At 45.8% G+C, this 21,317-nt stretch overlaps 1 protein-coding gene across 7 annotated transcripts; it reads left to right on the top strand.

Annotated features, from left to right (window-relative positions):
* Positions 1–20,020, top strand: SPRING1 (SREBF pathway regulator in golgi 1). Of its 7 annotated transcripts, none has more exons than XM_047697353.1 (6): positions 4–241; positions 8,459–8,615; positions 12,967–13,118; positions 13,502–13,615; positions 14,390–14,451; positions 15,470–16,032. In XM_047697353.1, the coding sequence occupies exons 1-6, from the start codon at positions 122–124 to the stop codon at positions 15,504–15,506; spliced, it is 642 nt and encodes a 213-aa protein (XP_047553309.1). In that variant the 5' UTR covers positions 4–121; the 3' UTR covers positions 15,507–16,032. The 7 variants fall into 7 exon arrangements, with proteins under 7 accessions (XP_047553314.1, XP_047553309.1, XP_047553313.1 ...); XM_047697354.1 differs by having other exon boundaries at positions 36–305; XM_047697358.1 differs by lacking the exon at positions 8,459–8,615 and having other exon boundaries at positions 1–305.
* Positions 20,021–21,317: the final 1,297 nt, after the last annotated feature.

Below are 21,317 nucleotides of genomic sequence, written 5' to 3'. Positions count from 1 at the left end.
AGTGGAGGCGGGGCGTGGAGCGGGTCACGTTGGGGCGGCGCGGGGTGGCTGCCGGGAGCTGGCTGGGCCGGAGGCCGTGGGGCCGGCTCCCGCCGCGAGGAATGGAGCTGCCGCCCGTGTAATGGCCATGCCGCCCGGGCCCCGGGCCTTCCTTGCTCCGCGCCCCGGCCGCCGCGCCCCTCGTCCGCGCCGGCATGGTGAACCTGGCGGCCATGGTGTGGCGCCGGCTCCTCCGGAAGAGGTGGGTGCTCGCCCTGGTCTTCGGGCTCTCGCTCGTCTACTTCCTCAGCAGCACCTTCAAGCAGGTCAGTGGCTGCCCGCCGCCCTCCCGCCTTTGCTCTCTCGGCCGCCTGGCTTCCCGCCGGGGTGGGGGGAGCCCCCTGTGCAGCCGCGCTGTCAGTGCGTTCGAGGGTCCGGACCGCCGGGTCCGAGGACCGGCTAAGGGACCTGCCCATTTCGTTGGTGCCGGCCGCGAGAAGGCGCTGCTAGGCCAGGGGCACAGGTGGAACTCGAACCCAGGTCTGTGGGCCCCCGACTGTGGTTTTTACCCTTACTACCATCTGTGTGCCTTCTCGCTGCCGGGCCCAGGGCTTGAGGGGGAGGGCGTGCGTTTCTCGCTTCTTCCTCCCGGCAGTCCTGGGGGAATGTGTGTCCCCAGATTGCATCGGGGGAAACTGAGACTCGGAGAGGGGGGAGGTGGTAGGTAGCCAAGCTGCGAGTCTAGCGCTGGCGTACTTGCCCTGCGTTTACTTTGGGGGCTCAGTGGTCCACCCGGGAACCTCAGCAGGACCCATGAGGTACCCTTTCTGGGCATAGCTTCGTTGGATGGAGTTTGCTTCTTACGTCCCCATCCCCTTCGTTTTTCTTCTGTGTGAGACTTTCTGGGAGAAAAGGCAGGGTGGTTTGGTGGGAAATGCGACCAAAGCATTGGACGTTTATGAGTTCGGTTTGAGCGTTAGGTTTCTAGAAAGGATGAGAGCATACCTCGGAGTGTGTCAGGGACCATACTGGTTTATGCTGTTCCTCTGATGTCTGATTGCTGTGAGGCTCTCAGGGGTCAAGTTCTTAAATATATTAACGAATACAAAATATGCGATCACCTAGTTTAACAGGGTCAGTGGGGGAGCTGTGTAAAGGGAACATAGGGAACTGTATCCCACCTCTTACCTTAAGCAAACAGGGGCCGAGTGTTGTGAGCCTCTTTATCGACTGGGATGTGTTGGTGACATTCAAGAACTAAGTGCTTCTGGGACTTGTGTTTTCTGCAACCTCACAGACACCTTGTGGTCACTTGTTTTTCCTTCTCTGTTTGGAGGACCTCTGAGTGTTAGAGTGAGCCAGGACTCAGATCTCTGCATTCTCCCCTACCTGACCCAGGTGATTTCTGGGACCATTGTTTAAATTCCAGCTGTATGCTCTCGATACCCAAGTTTGTAACTTTAGCCTAGACCTTTCCAGAAAACTCCCAATTTTTCTATCTGGTTGGTTACTTGACATCTTTTTGAATGTGTCATAGGCTTCTCATTCTTGGCCAAACAGAACTCTTGATTCTCCACCATCAACACTTCCTCTTCAGTCTTCCCAGGCTCACTAAGTGGCATTACTGTTCACCAGTAGTCCGCCCACAGATACTCACAGATACTTCCTTCTTTCTCTCACTCCCCATAACCAAAACATTGCTCCTGCCTCCGCAGTGTTTCCTGATTTTATTTCTTTCCCCTGATTGTCACTGGTGCCACTGTAGGTCAAGCTACCTTGTCTGGACTACTGCAGTAGCTCGCCATCTAGTCTCTGCCTCCTTTTTTTTTTTTTTTTGGGATTTATTTTATTTGAGAGAAAGAGGAGGAACAGAGGGAGGGAGAGAATCCGAAGCCGACTCTGTGCTTAGCATGGATCCCAAGGGGGCTTTGATCCCGTGACCCTGAGATCGTGACCTGAGCAGATATCCAGAGTTCGATGCTCAACCGATTGAGCCACCCTGGTGCCTCAAGGTCTCTGTTTCCTGTCTTGTCCAACAGTCTCTTCTCTACCCAGCAGTAATAGGAGTGATAATCTGGGAGAAAAAAAAAATCATAGTTCTTCCCTAGGTATAATTCTTCTTTGGCTCTCTGTTGCATTCAGATAAAACTCAGACTCCATTCCAGGATCACTGCTTGGTGAGTCTTTTTTGTCCCTTCAGGCCCAGCTAACCATTACTGCCTCAGGCCACACTGGGTGACACAGTCTAAATGAAGGTTCATTGAATGTAGACCTGTTTTATTTTCTTTGTAGAAGGAGTCATTAACTGAACATCTCTTGTTCATAAACTTGTTTATCTGTCTTCTCTCCCTTTCCCTTCTAGACGTTAATATTCTTGAGAACAGGAACCTTGTCTGTGTCGTTCATAGAATCTCACCCCCTAGAATACTGCCAGGCACATAATGGACCCTCAAGTGTGGTTTGAACAAACGAGTGAGTTGTGAGTCTTTTTAATTGGGGTGACTTTTCCTTTCTTCTCCAACTACTCAGATGCTCTCTCCTCTGTGAACTTCCCTACAACCATCTTATAAGTACTCTCGTGTACCTTGTGTATTTATTTTAAAATTACAGTTTGTCTTTTTTAAAAACCTGTGATCCATGGCCTTGATTGGGGAGGGTTGATTGTGATTCGCCTCAAACTGTTGGCAAATTTCCCTGGGTCAGATCCCTCCCACAGCCTAATAAACACTAAGAAACCCTTCAGCTGTAACCTTTCTATCCCTGCCCATCAACTCCGGGCAGCCACTCATCAACTTTGTCTCTATGGGTTTGCTGATTTGGACATTTCATATAAAGGAATCCTACAACATGTACTCTTCTTCTTTCAGTTCAGTTCTTTGTAGCACATAGTAGTACTTCATTTTTTTAAAAGATTTTATTCATTTATTTGAGAGAGTGTGTAAGAGAACACAGGTGGTAGAGACAGAGAAGCAGGCTACCTGTTGAGCGGGGACCCCGATGCAGGGCTTGATCCCAGGACCCTGAGGTCATGACCTGAGCTGAAGTCAGATGTTTAATGACTGAGCCACCCAGGCGGCCCGTTGTACTTCATGTTTATGTGCGGATAATATTCCATCGTCTCCATCTGCTGCATTTTGTTTTCCGTTCATCTGTTGGTGGATGTTTGGCTTTTTTTCCTGGTCATTATAAATAATGCCTCTCTGAACATTAGTGTTCAAGGTTTTATTTGGAAATATGTTTACATTTCTCTTGGGTGTGGTCCTAGGAGTGGAAATGATGGGTCACGTGGTAATTCCGTGTTTAACTTTTTAGGAATTGCCAGACTGTTTTCTAAAGTGGCCACACCAGTGCAGTGAACTTTTAAGGAACTATACTTGTCAAGTTTTGATGTAGTACCAAAGAAGACTATCTGTAATTATTTGAAAAAGCCGTTGAAATATCCCTTCCATTTCCAACTACACATCTTTGTGAGGTAGATTTTCTTCACATGCTTCAACTCAGACAACATATTGCTACAGATTAACTGCAGAGGGAGATGGGAGAATCCCGCTGTCTTCCATTCAGCCGGACATTAAAAAGATTTGCAGAAATTCAAAAGCATTTTCTCACCAAATTTATTTTTTTGTTTTGAAGAACATTTTTTTCACAGACAAAAAAAATGCCCTGTTAACATATAATAGGTTCATTTTTATTTTTAGTTGAATAGATAATTTAAGTATTTTAATAATTTATTTTTAAATTTCTAGTATGATCCTCATAAACCCATATATGGAGATTCTCTATATAAGGAAGATAAAGGGTCTTTGGGACCCACAACTCGGAGCCCATTCTGGCTGATGCTGTTCTCTGTGCATTTGAGTTTGCTCGTCTTGCTCCGTTCTGCTCTGCAGTTCTGGTCACCCGCCGCTCCTGAGCTGTGTGACTTGAGGCAAGTTTGCTTCACTTTGCCTACCCTCCGTTTCTTCATCTGTGAGACGGAGATACGCTATGGAATATATGGGGCTGGGTGTGTGTGTTGGGACTGAATTGGAGAAGATGCTGTGAGAAGTCGTAAAGCTACTGGGCCCCATGCTCTGCTTGGGGGAAACTGAGCTTGTGGAGCAGACGCAGCTGCTGCTTGCCTGGAGACGAGCTGATTACCCTCCGTTGCTTTGAATTCCTCTTTTCTTTGGTTTTCACGTTAATTAATGCTTTGGGGGATAGTTTAAATTGTAGAGATGGGAGTGCAGGAGAAACTAATGACAATGGTGGGCATGCCATTGGGGTGTAGAGGATTGGGTACCAAGTGACTTGGGCGCATTTATTTAACAAATGTTGAGTGAGCCCCAGCTGTGTGCTAGGTGTGTTCTGCTAGGGTGGTGGAATACAAGGGGTGGGGGCAAAACGGATGAGGTCTCGCTCCAAGAGCCTGTATTGTGCCAGGGAGTGAAGGGGGCAGAAATGGCAGGTGGCCAAAATGGTTTCAGATTATGATTTACCCTGTGAAGGAAACAAAACAAGCTTCGGAGGTAGAGCATCAGGGTGGGCCTGACCCTGTGGGGCATTCGAGCTGAGACGGAAGAAATCCCCGTCTTGGAGTCAGAGGGTCCTCAGAGGGCCTCTCGTGTAAATAAATGTTCTCGTGTTCAAGTGGAGGGGTTCTTGAAAGTCTCTGGGCTCTTGGCATAACTCCTTGAAAACCTATTAACATCTTCAGCTTTCAAGGAACTAAGTGTGTAAATTGAAGTAGACTAGTGTGTAAGTTAGATACTTCTGAAGTGTAGCAAATCGTAAGAGAGTTGCTAAACTATTTTTTTATTGTTGTTACTGTTCACCAAGGTACGTTTTTCAGAATGTTTGTCAAGTTACTCCCCAGGCCAGAGGAGAGCAGTGACCCATAATTTTACCGAGCATGGGACATTTATCTCATTTGACCCTTAATGGTAACCCCTAGAAAATAGACTGGGCAGTTATTTAAATACTCTTTTAAAATCAGGCTAAGTAACATATATTAGTAATAAAAACATTACTGAAGCTCCTTATAATTTATGAAGAAAGGTCTCATTTTTTTTTTGTTTTTGTTCCCATTCTTTGTACCGTGTGTGGACGTCTGTTGTGGCTGATTGCACTGATTTCTCTGCACACTTCTTTATCCACTGCTCTGGGGGCACTTTGAGAATAGAGAACCTGACTGCGTTTGTATATCCTTACCACTTTGTAAGGACTTCCTGCCTTTGTGGGGGGAAACACGTGCATGCACGCTCACACACACATGCATGAATCTGTATATAGATAAAAAGCCTAGAATTGAGACAACCTAACAGAGTAGGTCAGTTTGGAAAGGGTTTAAAACCATGGAAGGAATCCCCTCACTGGCCCTTCACTACGCCGTATTGGCGAGACTGGACCCTCAGAAACACGAATGTGTGCTAATTCATTACATTTGCCACTATGTCTTACACTGTCTCTTGTACAGTCTTGTTTGATTGTACAACTCTTATTACCCAATCCTTTTGGTAGGGTCTTGGATACTCATGTTTGAGAACTTGAAAAAGTGTTCAAGTGCCAGAAAAATTGCCTTCCTGTTGACCGGGAGCATAGTTACGTGGAAGAGGTCTTTCCAGGATGCACTTGGCCGTGAACTCTTGTTTTCTTTGGGGAAGAATAACAGGACAGTTTCAGAGTGGTGTTAGTACTTTGAACCTTGTGAGATCCATTATTCTTTGACCAGCTGCTTAACTAGTCTTCACAGCTATTAATCTAGGACAGCATTTGGAGCTCAGTTTCGTTTGTGCGTAGCTTGATTCTACAGTTAACTGATACGGTCCCAGCAGAGCAGAGGAGTATGAACTGCTGGTAGTTAAGCAGTGTGCACCTAAGTGATTTGTCCCATATTCCCAAGGCTTCTGCACGTAGCCCCTCTTCTGGCACCAGCCAAGGAGTACAGATCTTGTTTTTGTGTAACCCATCCTGTTTCGGCCACTGCCGGTTCTTGCCTATAAGTGAAACAAAAGAGAAGAGCAGAATAGAAATTAAAGTCACCACATGTAACCGTTTCACACTTAGTAAATTGAAGAACATACTCCGGTACTGGTGCAGTGGTGGTGGAATTGTTACATAAATGCTGGTAATACTACAAATGGCGTATATAACCTCCGGGACGTTATTTGGCCCGGTATAGCAGGGACTATTTCTAGTAATTATTACTAGGAGTCATTCAAGAGAATAAACAAACCTCCGTTTTTATTGCAGTGCTGTCTGTGATAACAAAACCTAAAACCTTGGGCTGGGTCAAATGTTCTGTTTACTGAATTATGGCACGTCAACATGATAGATTATTATATGGCCTTGAAAATGCTATTATGAGGATGAGGCGGGTACTTAACGGTGTACCGTCCGGTCAGGGTCAAGAGCCGCTGAGTGCTAAGCGCCCTCATTTGTAGTCGGAATGCCGGGTCGAAGGTTGGAAGGTGATGTATAAAAATTGATAAAGCTTTGTTTAAGCAATGGGGCTGTGGGCAATTTTTGTTTTTAATGTTGGTAGTCATGTGTTTTTTTTTAATAAAATTTATATTTTGGGAGAATTACAGATTCAAAGAAAAGTTTCAAGGGTAGTCCAGAGTTCGTGTAGATCCCTCAGTGTCTTGTTAGTGATAATCCTGTTTTTATTATTTTAAATTAAAAATGAAAATGTTCCAAAAATGACAGAAGATGTTAATAATCCCCTCTATCCCTTCCAGGTTAATAGCCTGTAGCATATCTCCCCATACTTTTATCTCCGTTCTTACAAACCCGTATGTGTATGTTACTGTCATCATAACGTGTGATACATGACATGCACTTTCTTTGGTAACTTGCTTTTTTCACGTAGTTTATTGTGACATCCCGTGGCCTACACACAGTGGTCTGTGTATTAAAAATCATTCAGGTGGGGGCACCTGGGTGGCTCAGTGGTTGAGCCTCTGCCTTCGGCTCAGGTCATGATCTCAGGGTCCTGGGATCGAGTCCCGCATCGGGCTTTCCCGTCTGCGGGGAGCCTGCTTCCTCCTCTCTCTCTCTCTCTCTGCCTGCCTCTCTGCCTGCTTGTGATCTCTCTCTGTCAAATAAATAAAATCTTTAAAAAAAAAAAAAATCATTCAGGTGCTTTAGCAATATCGATTCCCAGCTTGCATCCACAGAGATTTTTACTCAGTCTGAAGTTGGGCTCAGAAATCAGGATTTGTTTTAAAAGTCTTGTGTAATTTAATGTGCAAGCCAGCTTTGAGAGCTGCTCAAGGTAAGTACGTATCATTCACATCTGGGATTTTTGTAATAGCCATGGCTATACTGGTGTTATTCAGTCACTTCTCTGTTGGGTTTCTAGGTTTTTCCTACAATGTAAACAGTACTGTAGTAAACATCCTGGTGCATCCTTACACATTGGTACTTTCTATAGAAAACGCTCAAAGATGTGTTTGTTGTATCAAAGTAGATGATGTATGTATATCATATAGATGTATGTATATCAAAGTAGATGTGGATATGTATATCTTAAATATTAGTAGCTCTTCTCAGGTTCCTTTCCTAAAGAAACCTCAGGAACTGTGAAGATCTGTTTCATTGTTTTAGAGTATATATCCTTTGCCATCAAGACTTTCAAAATTAGTCCTTTTTGGTGGTGACACATGACAGGTCATTCTTAATGTTAAAAACCACAAAATCTATTAAAAAGGTAGAATGTTTAAAGTATATAAAAAGCTTTTGGGAGGGAGTCTTGTATAATTGTTTTGTTTTCCAACGGCAGGTTGAAGGATTCAGAAGACAGCTGTCTCATGACTGGTTGTTTCGTACTTAGGCACCTTCCCCCTTCGTTCCTTTAATAGTATAGGAAAAGCAGTATTGAAAGCTCAGCCGCAGCTTGGAGGCTAGGAGACAAGGCATAAATGCTTGCCTCTAGAGCAGCGTGGCCCTTTGCACGTGTAGGTAAAGGGTTGGCTGGAAGGATGTCTTATGAAAGGTATGTTGTAAGAGTTCCACAATTACTTTCTTTTCGTCAGAGAAATTTGCAAGTTGACATGTTTCTTCTTGCCCCTAAAACCAAACTCCCAGTTCAGTGTTACCCTAATGAAGTATTCATAATGGCAAATGAAAGTGACCTTGTGCCCCAAATGAGTCCAGGGATTGTCTAAAATGACAGTTGTGAAATGCCTTTGAAGTTTCCTCTTCTATTTTAAAGGTATATTCAAATTTTACATTCTGTTCAGCAATGTGTTTGTTTTATTATAAAAAATATTTTAAATGATATACCATCAGGAAGAAAAAGTTTAAAGCTTTTTCTCTCTCAAGTTTGCAAGAAATTAACACTTTTGTACACATTTAAACAGGCATGTAATCCAGAGGCCGTTAATGTGAGTACGCCAGTTTTGAAGCATAGCCTTAATTTATTACTTTTCCTGCAGGTTTATTTTGTGTTTTATATTATAGCTTTGGCTATAACCTTCCTTTGGTGGTCTCTTTGTAGGAAGAAAGGGCAGTGAGAGATCGGAATCTCCTCCAGGTTCAAGACCATGACCAGCCCATTCCGTGGAAAGTGCAGTTTCACCTGGGGAACAGCAGTCGGCCTGGCAACCAGTGCCGGAACTCCATTCAAGGGAAGCACCTCATCACAGATGAGCTAGGTAGGGCTGGCTCCCCTCTTCTCTACAGCCATTGAAGGGCTGTGGTGTGAGTCATTACTGGGGTTTTATACAGTGCCATTCCCAGCATTTCTCACATCTGTATTTCACACTTTACTTGTCATTCAGGTTCCCCTGTCAGAGAAGTTTGATCTGATAATTTTGTCTCCAAAGCTCCTTGTACCTGTAATGCACGGTTTCAGCATTTGTTCATGTGCCGGCCCCTAGGCTACTTGCTGCTCATCTCTTCCTGGCTATAGGATGTTCAGATCTTGCCCAGGTTGTCTTCTCATCTTAGTGGTGAACTCTATAGGGTAACCAGTGTTCCTCCTTGGTGACCTACATAATCTCCACACAGTTCTGGCACTTAGGGAGTGTGCTTGTTGACTGACTGACCAGGTGATTTCACATGAATGATAAACACGTTCATTTTTCTCTTTACTATTTATTTACTTATTTTTTTTAAAGATTTTATTTATTTGAGAGAGAAAGAGTGCACTGGCAGAGGGAGGGGGAGAGTGAGAAGCAGACTCCCCACTGAGCAGAGAGCTTGATGTGGGGCTCGATCCCAGGATTCTGGGACCATGACCTGAGCCAAAGGGAGACGCTGAGCTACCCAGGCACCCTATCTACATATTTTAGAGAGCGCATGTAATGAGCTGGGGGCGGGGGGAGGGTGAGAAGCAGACTCCCCACGGAGCATAGAGCTCAACATGGGGCTTGATCCCATGACCCTGAGATCATGACCTGAGCCGAAATCAAGGGTTGGATGCTTAACTGACTGAGCCACTCAAGCGCCTGAATGATGAACACATTCAAAATGTGTTACTCTTACAGTGAAAACAGCAGCTCCTCTTTCCAGGAGCTTCCCCAGAGTTTTGTTGCCTCATTTTAGTCTGTAAGAAAGGGGATTCCTGTGCTGTTGAGGTGGTTGGATTAGCTGATTGTGGTCTCACCACTTGAAGGCTGGCCCTGTCTTTCTGCAGAGGGACTCCCACTAATGCACACGTGAGCTCTCAGTTATGTGCTGGGCACTGGGCTAAAACCTCTCCTTGAGTATCTCGTCTGATTTGTGCAATAGTCCTGTAGCGTAGACATTGCTCCTGTCACTTTGTAGGTGAAGGCGGGCACCGAGAGGCTAAGAAACTTGCCTACCATGGCAAGGGCTCTTTTATAAGCCACGATCAAGTTGCTATTATCACACCAGAAGGGTAACACTTTCCCTTAATGTCAACTATCTGAACAGTCTTCAGAGTTCCCCAATAGTTTTGTAGATTGTTTTTTCTTTTTTCAATTGGTGGTTTGCAAATAATCCAGTTGGCTTGTTTGCTGGAGTAAATTTTGCGGTATTTCGAAGAGTCTCTGCACTCGTGAGCGTGGCGGTACTGTAATCGACACAGGGCGGCCTCGAATTAGAATATTCAGCTATGCACAATGACTGAACAAAATGCAGACATGCTGTCCTTAAAACGAAACGAGTGCATTTACTGTTCTTTAAAAAACAGGGGCGCCTGGGTGGCTCAGTTGGTTAAGCAGCTGCCTTCGGCTCAGGTCATGATCCCAGCGTCCTGGGATCGAGTCCCACATCGGGCTCCTTGCTTGGCGGGGAGCCTGCTTCTCCCTCTGCCTCTGCCTGCCATTCTGTCTGCCTGTGCTCGCTCTCTCTCCCTCTCTCTCTGACAAATTAAAAAAAAAAAAAAAAAGAAAAAGAAAAAAAAAAAAAGAAAAAAAACAAACAAACTTTGCATTCCCAGCAAAAAACAAAAACAAAAACGAAAAACAGCTTTCCCAAAAAGATCGCAAAAGCATTAGTCCAGATGAGATTATTTGGAATTGAGGAAAGGGATCAGAGGAAAAACACCCACCTAAGGGAGAAGAACTGGAAAAATTTGCACAAAAGCACGGTGACAAGGGGTGCTTGGGTGGCTCAGTGGGTTGAACCTCTGCCTTCGGCTCAGGTCATGATCTCAGGGTCCTGGGATGGAGCCCCCGCATCGGTTTCTCAGCTCAGCAGGGAGCCTGCTTCCTCCTCTCTCATTGCCTGCCTCTCTGCCTACTTGCGATCTCTGTCTGTCAAATAAATAAAATCTTAAAAAAAAAAAAAAAAAAAACCGGCGTGGTGACAAGCCAGCAATGGTGCCAGTGCCAAACTCTGTCTTTAAGATCATATTGAAAAAGCAAATAATATTGCAAATAGCCTCTTGTTTTGTTTTGTTTTTTAAACAAAGTTTGGCAAAGGAAATTTGCTTCCATAAGATGACACAGCTGGTTAGAGGGCAGACCTAGGGCCAAGACTGAATTTGGGAGTTCAGTCCTTTTTTTCTTAGAGACTGTTGTGTTTCTATAACACCCAGTGAGAAAACATATCTTATGCCTTGACTTTAATAGTTAATATTAGGTTACAAGTGACAGTCATTTTCTTTTGTTGTAGCTAACACAGGAATAATTTTCCTCTGATTAATTCAAGTGAGACCAAGACTCAGACTTCTTAAGCAAAAAGTTCTAAAAATCGACTAATAAAAATCCCAGAGCCATAGGTTGTATTGTACCTCCATGACTGTGGGAAGAAAGAAACAATTTCATAAAGAAAACTTGCAGGAATTTATGCTTTTTAGCAAGCAGATGCTACCACGAATATTGCCAGGGTAACAGTTAGAATGACACTTTCCATGTTTAGGAGTTAATTTCCCAGTGAATTCGAGACATACTCTGAGGTTGTGATCTTACTGGACTCCTTGTTGGAAATGACATTGGCATGAGTAGATTTACAAGGTAGAAGGAGAAATCTTGAGCTCTCTTTCACCAGAAATCAGAAGGCCCTGTGGTTTCAAGGCTGAATACTGGCAGTTAACACTGGGGTGTGGAAGGACTGGGGGGCAGGCCGCATGTAAAAGGCGGCCAGTACAGCTGATACCTACAGTTTGGAAGAGAGAAGAGGGCAGAAAGATAATTTCAACAAGTGGAGTTTAGGATATGTTCTATTTTACGTTTTCCTGACAGGAGATAAGATTTCATTGTTGTTAGTTTTGGCCAAATTTTGAGAAACATGCTGACTTCTTTGGATTTTTGTTGGTTTATTTATAATCCCTGTGAAGAAAATGAGTAAGAATAGTTAAAAAGAATCCCAGAAACATATATTACAGCATTTGGGTCGTCCTCCCTTAATTTAGAAGACAAAGTGTAGTTAAAACAACACAAAGCACCCAGTTCTTAGGCAATTGGGGTCTGGTTCTTTCCAGGCCCTGGGTTTCCAGGTGTTAAGTGAGGTCCGTCTGAGTCTCTTCCATTGTTATTTTAGTGGTGCCCCCTGGTTTTGCACAGACTTTGTTTTTCAGAGTAGTTTCTGAAAACAACCTTATACTTCAGCAGGTCTCATTCTCTGAGGATTAAGAAGCTGGGGCATTTGGAATGGAATGATGCTGGCAACAGCTGCTCTGCACCTGTGGGCCCGTGTAGAGACCTGTGGGCCCGTGCATGCACTTGGGAGTCTCCCAAGAGCCATGTGGTGTCCCTCATGCATTTATTTTTACATTTTTCTGTCCCACTCCTAGAAGGTTATAGAGAAATGTCTATTTAGCAGCTCTGAGCAATCAGTTAGTTTTTACAAAGAGAGTCCTTTCCTTCAAGTTGAGTATGGGTTTGACTGGGTTGGAGACAGTGTGTTTACGGATGACGGGATTTATGAGCAGAGGGAATTCGGGTTTTTGTCCCTTGGGTATTAGAGAGTTTGCATTCCTGGATTCTGAGGGGTAGTTGAATCTGGGCCTGTATACTTACAGACAGCCTAAATCAACTTACGAAGGTTCATTGTGACTACTTTTTCAAAAATCCTCCAAATCACTAAATAAATGCAAGCATTTAAAAGATGTCTGTAAAGATTGGGGGGTTGGTTGGTTGGTTTTTAAATCTAGATGGATCTCACTTTCAGGAATGAATGCCTTGATATTTTTCTATTTTCTTTCTCTTTCTCTTCTTCTTCTTTTCTTTTTTTTGAGAATAATGCCAGTTTTCTACAGTTACAGATGAAGGAGTGGCTTGCATTGGTTAGGTATGACTTGACATGGTGACTAAATCAGACATGTGCCAACAGACCAGAAGGTTATTTTAGGTAGATTAGAACACGAAGCCTGCTCACCGCACAGCAGCCCGTGTTGCCTGTCCACGACGACCCGCAGAGAGCAAGCCCCGATCCCTTGTGTTGGAATCCTGGCCCTCTGGTGCTTGGCGTGCTCCACACACCACGTCCTGGCTCTGTGTGCTTTTCGTGTGCACTTTCATTGCTGCTGCGTGGTCACCCCGGGAGAGGGATGGGAGGCCTGCCGGCTTTCTACTCAGGTGAGTCTCTGACTTCCAGGGTACATTTGTGAAAGGAAGGATTTGCTGGTGAACGGCTGCTGTAACGTCAATGTCCCCGGCACAAAGCAGTACCGCTGTGATGGCTGCTTGCCCCACGGCTGCTGCGGCGCCTACGAGTACTGCGTGTCCTGCTGCCTGCAGCCCAGCAAGGTACGGACGGTTACCGCCGTCTCCATGCCCTTTCTCTATGCCCTTCCTGGATGCTGAGCGTCGGAGTCTCTGCACGAGAGTCTCTGGAAGGTAGGGCTGAGACGGGAACCGTGTAGATGGCAGAGACTGCTCCTGTGAAGTAGTGCCCTTGAGGAAGGGAGTGGTTCCCACTGACTTGGGTGGCTGGTTTGCACGTGGGCCCCCATGTCCCTCATCAGGGCTCACGGAGAGGGGATAAGGCTCATGCTCATTTGAGCTTGCTGTGTCCCCCTCTCGACTCCCCCTTCCACATCAGCAGTCTCTTAGTTTAGGAGAAATATCCAAGGTTACCTTGTGCTGCTGAGTCTGGAATTTATTACAGGTACTAACTTTTGTTTCCATAGCAACTTCTCCTGGAGCGCTTCCTCAACCGGGCAGCCGTGGCATTCCAGAACCTCTTCATGGCCGTCGAAGATCACTTTGAATTGTGTCTGGCCAAATGTAGAACCTCATCCCAGGTCAGAAGCGGTGATGTTGCTCGCTGGGGGATGGGTGGGATTCAGTCGAAAATAGGCAGTGGGGGCCTCTCGGTGGGGTAATAATGGAGAAGAGATTTAAGCAAAGCCATGTCAAGCTTTGTTTCGTGGATGGTATTTAGATGATGGTATTTAGAATGTCAGCGTTGGATTTGTACATGCTAGGGAAGTAAAATATTTATGTGAAATCAAGGTCTAATCAGCTTGCATCTCCCTTATCTGATTGGCATGTCCACACTTCAAGTGGAAGCTCGTAGTTATTTCTGAGTCTGGGTGGAGCCCTAATAGTCCAGTTCCTGAGAGCAGTTCTCTGCCCTACGTCTCTGACTGAATGTGGCTAAGGCTTTCCAGCAACCACTTGTTAAGAGGAAGCAGTCATTTGTTCTGGGTTGGAGTTGTAGTTTATTTTAGGATTCGAGGGGATGGGGCAGGTGGGCATTTAAAAATGCGGGAATAAACCTGTGGGTGGTCAAGCTCTTAGTGTTCACTAGCATGCTGTCCGTGTAAGTGCTCTGTTCTTTGGGCGCTCAGCGCTGGCCCTGGCCCTGCAGGTGTCTGCACGTCTGTGCCTTTGCATCACTGCGCCCTTGCCTCGTTGCTTCTGGGTTTGGGCGGTTGTCGGGGCTCTCGGTGTGAGATTGCCAGCCGTGTGGGGTGTACACGCATGCTGCTTCTGGCTTCCGTTTGTGGAGTGTCCAAGACTGTACTGCTTCGTCTGAGATCGTCATTCTCTGTGACTCTTGTACCCTTTGCCAGGTTTCTGGAGACTGCCTTTTGATTTTATGCCGCATTGTGCATCTCTGGTCTGGGATCGCTGGGTAAATATTTCAGGGATTATAAGGAGCATTTGAAAACATGAAGAAATTCCTGATGGGCTTGTTTTGCTTTAAGAGCTTTCCACTTGAATGAGCTTTAAAGGAAATGTGGAGGAAGGCTGAACACATGACTCATTTTGAATCAGATTCTCTCTCATTCTGAGAAATGCTAGAGAAGGTGGAATATTTTTTTTCCTTAACGGATAAAACCCAGACGCTAATTTCCAATCTTGAGGGAAGATGCTGACCTTTCTCACTTGATCTTTTTATTGTAAAGAGAGAGGTCCCACTTGCCTGTTTATCTTCATTACGGTATCCTCAAAAAAGAGATGTGCTGCATGTCTATAAATTGGATTAATGCTTATGATTTAGATGTTAAGCATTGGTCTTGGGCTAATTAATGAACTCCAGACTAGCTAAAAACTCAAGTTGCCTTTATGAAAACAAATTGCTGAAAAATTAGCCGTCAGGGATGATTGTGTTAAATCCCATTTTCCATTTATTTAACCAACTGAGGCTTGTGTGGTATTGTGGGATTTGGCTTGTGTGCCAGACCTGGAGGTACATAAAACTTCAGGAAAGTGCCTGGATATGGCATCTCCTTCGTGTCTGCAGGGTTCAGTACCAGGAACTGAATTTCCTTAGAGCACAGAAGTCAGGAGCAAAACATCAGCTGGATCTTAATCTAACGTAACATCATCTGAGAAAAAAATAGTTGTCTTGAGTTGCCCAGGGTGTAGCTAGGTTGTTTTAAAAACCAGGCAAACAAAACTCACTGTAGACGTAGAAAGAAACAGGCACGCAGTGATGTTCTGTCCATCTTCACACTCTCGTTGGCATTCTGTGTTAAGCATGCGCCTCTGTTTCATAGCAGTGCCTGGACTCTTCTGGTGGAATTTAGAGAATGTCTTATGCAGGCTCCTGGCAGAGCAGTCCCGCTCCGGCCGCCACTGTCCCGCAAGGGAAGTGTGTGAGACTCTGCTCTCTCTCACCGCGCTCTTATCTTCCCTTCTGCCAACAGAGCGTGCAGCACGAGAACACCTATAGGGACCCCATAGCCAAATACTGCTATGGAGAGAGCCCTCCCGAGCTCTTTCCTGCGTGACGGGCACGGACGGCAAACCAGGCACCACCGGAGAGCTTGTGGCCTGAAGCCACCCTCCAGCGTTCTCTAGTCCACTTGGAAGAAGAGAGGCATCGCGCCGGAGCCTTGGCGTTGACCACTTCTTATGTTGTACTCTGTGGCCTTGCTCTCCGCTGGGCTTTACCCCATGGGACGGTTCTGTAAAGCAGCTTGGAAACAACAACGGGTCACGTTCAACAACAAACTGCAGGCGAGCTTGCGGAGCTGTTGGCGCTCTGGGGCACCTCTCCCATGGCAGACTCATCAAACCCTTCCCTGTAAAGTTATTTATTGGATTCCTTCGGAGTAGCGGGAAAGTGGTCATGTTTTATATAGGAAGATGCCTTGCCTTGATAGTTGAATATATTCAAGGAAATTGTTGTTGTTCTTGTTTTCTTGCATTCTTGAGTTTTATGAGTTAAGTCATCCTTCACCTGGATAAAATGTTTGGCCTCTTTGAACGTGTGTGTTCTCTCAAGGTAGTTATTTGGGTTTTGTTTCAACAGCACCTTCAGGAGTGGGCCCTGGACACTGTATCCTGACATCTAAATTTGTCACCAGCTCAGAGCTACTCTTCCCCATACCGGCTTCCCTGCAGGCGCCCTCAGCTTTTCCTGTAGTGGCATTTGAATCTGCTCACATACCTGTGCGTGAGCAGCGTTTGAACCAGAAATTCCAGCTCGCTGTTCTGCAGGATTTTGTTCTGATGTCCCGTGCCACTCTTGCCATCATCGTAGGCTGCTCAGCTGTGTGTGGTACGCTGGGAGCTTCAGGAACACCGTCAGCGGCCCTCTCTTCTCTCCTGTCATGGAAAGCTGGTGTTAAGGGGATTCCTAGGGGAAGATACATCTAGAAGCTGGCTGTAAGCAGTCATCCTTCATCGCTTTCAGCTTCGGGACATGTAACAGGTTCAGACCTTCAGTTTCCTGATGATTTGCAAAGAAGAAGAAAACCCAGGTTTCTGTCAAGGTGCTGTGCGAGAGTTACTGGTGCCTCAGTGGGGCGAGTCTGTGAAGGCCGGGCATGCTGGTTGCTGGTCCGCGTGCTCGAGGCGCCCCTCTGGGTTTCTAGTATGACACTGAAACTCGCGGGCTCAAGGTCCAGAGTATTTGGTCCCCCTCTCAAGACACCCTGCCCCTCAAATAGTATGGCTCTTTGCTCTCAGGAGACCTGGGCACGTAATTCTTTCCTGGAGCGAGCCTCTCGATAACCCCCGGGATTGGGCAAGGTCTTTTTCCTTTTTTGATTATTTAAGCTGTTGACCTTGGAGCAGGGCAGTAGTTTTCCAATCCACTTTTGACGGTTTTTTTCAGCAGGGTTTTTTCTTTGGACCATGTCTGCCTTCCATTATGTTTCTGCAGTATGAAGCAGTAATTCCCCTTAACTTTCTCCTGTTAGTTCTTCTACATCTCTTCCCAAAGTGGTGTGTCACTCTAAATAAGCTTTCTCGGAGAGCTGTCTGGTGATTGTTTTTTAATGTTTTTCCCCCCAAAATCTATTTATTTTGCATCGGACTTTTTGGATTCTAGGTGCATTCATGGTGCTAAATCAAACTTTGTATGTGAAAGAAATGTGCATGTCTGGATGTTTTATCATCTCATTCTTTTTGGTAACTCAGTCTGGTGTGTGTCTGTCTCATGTGGGTTGTCCCTGTTATCAGCCTCTTCTTGGATCTCATTTAACTTTTGAACAGTGTAAAAGAGACTTAATGTGAAAATGGCTTTATATCAAAGACTAACTCCTGCCTCTTTACTTCATACTTGAATTATCGACGAGCATGTTCTGCATTTTCAGTGCTTTCACAAATAGTATCTACCGTTGAGTTAAGCTTACCTTTATTCCCACCTTGTAGATGAGGAAGTAGTGGGAAGTGAAGTGACTTCCCAGAGTCCCCACTGAGATTTAACAACAGAACCAAAGCAAGAACTTCATCTCCGGCTTCAGGTCTGCTGTCCTTTCCCACTGCCTCTCACCAGCCCACTGCTGACTCAAACGCGATCGTCCGACCGCTCCCCCCTCTCCCCGCCCCATACCGAGGCCATATGGATTTCAGGTGTCCAGGCCAAAAGAGAGGAGAGGTGGCATCAATAGCCAAACTGGGTCTGTAATTCAAAGGTCATTTTCATGTGGCTCTGGAATATGTTTGTGTTTGTGGTTTTTGTTTTGTTTTTGTAGTTGTTTTTTACTTAAGTCTGTTTAGAGGCATGTTCACTGTTTCTGGAAACTCACAATGCTGCAGACTATACAATAAAGCCACTGACAGACCTGGACCATCGCTCGGCCTCCCCAGCCTTCCAGCCCAGAACCCCTCCCTGCTCTACACTCTCTGGGTTTCTGGTTTCCTCAACTGAGTGTTTCTAGAATTAGGGACCTTGTGTTGTTTTTCCGTGCCCAGAGTTTAGCAGAGTGTGTGATAAATGTTGGGATTTTCGGGAAAAATCAAAGAAGAGACCGAAGGAAAAAGTTAAATACTGAGTGGGACCAAAGGTAAGAGGGTAGTTCAAAGCATTTCCCCCAATTCTGAATCCTAATTGCCTTGCTTGTGGCTGCAGTGGTAAAGATCTGTCCTAACGGAAAGAAACAGCAGAGTATATGCAAGAGGTATTAGATGGGCAGGTACACGGGAGGGGGGACATGCCTCCACTGGGCCTGGGACTCAGGGTGGCCCTAGGCCCGGTGATATGGGACTGTCGTGGAAGGGCAAGCTTGGCAGCTGGTGGAAAGTGGGGGATAGGATTTTAGAGCAGGGTTTTCAGCTGTCAGTGTGCTCCTGAAAGCCAACTCAGGGCCTCTGGGAAGTGCCTCAGTTGGTGTGTCTGCAAAGGAGCTATGGGGACAGGGAGCACAGTCTGCAAAACTCCCAAGCAAAACTTTTCCCATCTTTGAGATTTTCAGATAAATTGGAAACCTGCAGAGATGTTGCTGATTTGGTCTTGGTTATTCCTTCGAAGGCAGCAGAGAATTCTGACTCAGAGTGAGTCACCACTTTCGAACAGCGTGGCTTTGGGCAGTCTTCTCTGAGTGCCAGGCCCTTCGTTTGTAAAGCGGGATCACATGGGTTGTGAGGTGTGAGCCCCGTGCTCAGCACGAGGTCTGGGGTCTGCAGCCCAGTTGGGGAGCAGTGTCAGGTAGTGACAACACCGGGGTTAGTGGGTCACTCACCTGGAAGGGTGGCAAATACAAAACTTAGTATTTTTGTGACTTTTTTAAAGAACTCATGCTAAAGGTGAAAAATTTCAGATAATTCAGGAATATGTAAAGATGAAAGTAATAATAACCTAAAGCCCCACAACTCAAAGATCAGGCCTGTATTTTTCTCTTTCCTCATGACTTTCCAGGCAGAAAGGAGAGCACTTTTTCCTCTTGAAAACAATCCTGTCATGGACATCCTTCTATGCTACATATAGGCATATGATAATTTTAATGACCACATTAAAATGTCAGATTTCATGGATTACAATACTGTTATTAATCCCCTGCTGAGGACACTTTGCTTCTTTCTTTCTTTCTTTCTTTTTTTTTTTTTTTTACCAAGCATGGTTCTAGGTTTATCTGATAACTGATTTCACCAGAGTGTGGAAGTGTCTTTTGTTATGCCCCCCTGAGAACTTGCACACCATCTTTTGTTAACTCTGCCGATGGATCTCAGTGTTTTCATTTGTGTTTATTTAATTGCTGCTGAGGTGAACTCTTCCATGTTCTGATTGGCCATTTATCATTCAGATTCTTGGCCAAACTGTCTCTCTCTTTCTTAGCGTCTTTAAAACGTTACTCCAAAGCAAGTAGCTTATGTGTGAACAAACTGACTTTTCCAGTTGACCTAGAGCATTGGAAGGGATAGTTTTGTCCCCAGGAGACCTTCGGCAATGTCTAGAGACATTTTTGTCACAACTGGAGGAGGGTGGTGCATCTTGTAGGCTGAGGCCAGGGACATTGCCAAACATCCTTCGGTGCACAGGGCAGCCCTCACGACAGGATGACCTGGCTCCAGATCGTCAGCAGGGCCCAGGTGGAGGCCCGAGCCTTGGGTCGCGTTTCCCCTGTAGGTTGAACAGAGGAGCTACCAGGAGCTGCGAGCTGACTTTATTATTTCCCCTACCCTTGCTTTCAGCCGCGCAGGAGTGCTGCTGATTCAATTATCCTGCAGTCCCTGGGGACCTGCTACTTCCTCGCAGGTCTCTCCCAGCCCAGTGCTGCCTCCAGGAATGGCATTATTACTCTGCCACACTGTCGTTAGCACACTAACGTGATCCCAGAGCAGACGCCCTCCCGGCTGCAGAATGACCTGAAGTTTACCAACAGCCCCCTCCCCCTCCCCACAATGACAGATTTGCTCTTCTGGTGTCTGCTGCCCCAGCAGCAGCTCCCTGCATGGAGTGAGTCTGGGGGAGAGAGAGATGGGAAATGACTGCTATCAAAAGGTGCCACACTAGTATATAATAGTAATTTTTTAAAAAAGAGAAGCCAGTGGATTATGAGAGTTCTTTCCTACGCAAGTGCTTTCCTGACTGTGCCTTGTCCCTATCTTGAATTCCAGGCCCTTCTGTGTGGTTTTGTCTTGGATAGGGTGTTATCAGGCTGTGGGTACGGCTTTGGGTGCTGCTGTCCCTGGTCTTGGTCAGTCACGCATCTGCCAGCTTCCTCTGCAGTCCGTTTTCACAGACAGAGGAACCAGGGGCCCTGGCAGTGTCCTGCGAGTGGGGACAGCTCCTGTCCCAGTGGGACCTCTTCAGTTACGTTGTACGTACAGCTCAATTCGTGTCTGATGATAAGAGCTGAACTGCTGGGTGTTCTAAAAATGAGAGGACAGCCTTTAATATTATAATAAAACAACTGGCTGGTTACAGCCAAAAGACAAAGCAGGGAATTAAATCCTTGAGCAGGTGTCCAGTTTTCTTGTTTTTCAGAACTGCTTTACTGGACCCAGAAGGACCAGAACACAGGACTGCTAGAAATGCATTGTTTATGAACGGGCACTTTCAAAGCTGTTGATAGGGTAAATAGTCCCTTGGTCTTTGGACTTCTTTGTTTTTATTTAAATTCAATTAGCCAACATATAGTTGACTAATCATTAGTTTCATGTTCTGTAATTCATCAGTTATGTATAACACCCAGTGCTCATCACATCACATACTCTCTTTAATGCCCCTCACCCAGTTATCCCATCCTCCCACCCACATCCTTCATTCATCCATTTTTTTATGCAGGGTACAGTAGGCCAGCTCCGGCCAGCTTGCATCCAGGTTGTCACAAAGAAGTGGTGTTGGCTAAATGAGAGAAGGTAGTGTTGACGCTCAGTGAAATTCTAGATTTCAGACTCTTGGCCACACGTCCTTATTACTAAGGGTGTGCGTGTGAGCCTAACAGCAGCGGCATGAGGCAGCTGAGGAGCCTTCTAATGAACAAGAGCACAGGCACGCATGGCCTCGAGTAAAGTCCCCTCTCCTGGCTTTGGTCTCCTCGTTTGGCACAGGAGGGTGCTTGCTAAGGTCTCTCGAAGATTTGGAAATTGATTTCCATGACCCGCCAGAGATGCCGCCGCGTGTGCCTCCCAGCAGCTTGGTCCCGGGCTGTGATCTTCACAGGGGCAGCAGACACCAGCCATCTGAAGCCCGTTTCCCTCAAACCAGGGCTTCGCCTTTCTTTCTCGAAGATTTCAACTGGGGCTAACCATTTTCTGCCTCTTCCTCTTCAGATTTTAAATAGACACTATATTCTTCTCTGTGGGGACCAACTTATCATGGAT

The sequence above is a fragment of the Lutra lutra genome, chromosome 12 (genome assembly GCF_902655055.1).
Source record: "Lutra lutra chromosome 12, mLutLut1.2, whole genome shotgun sequence".
Lineage (NCBI taxonomy): Eukaryota > Metazoa > Chordata > Mammalia > Carnivora > Mustelidae > Lutra > Lutra lutra.
Note: the sequence above shows the minus strand (reverse complement) of the source record. Positions and strands in the feature narration are given on the sequence as shown.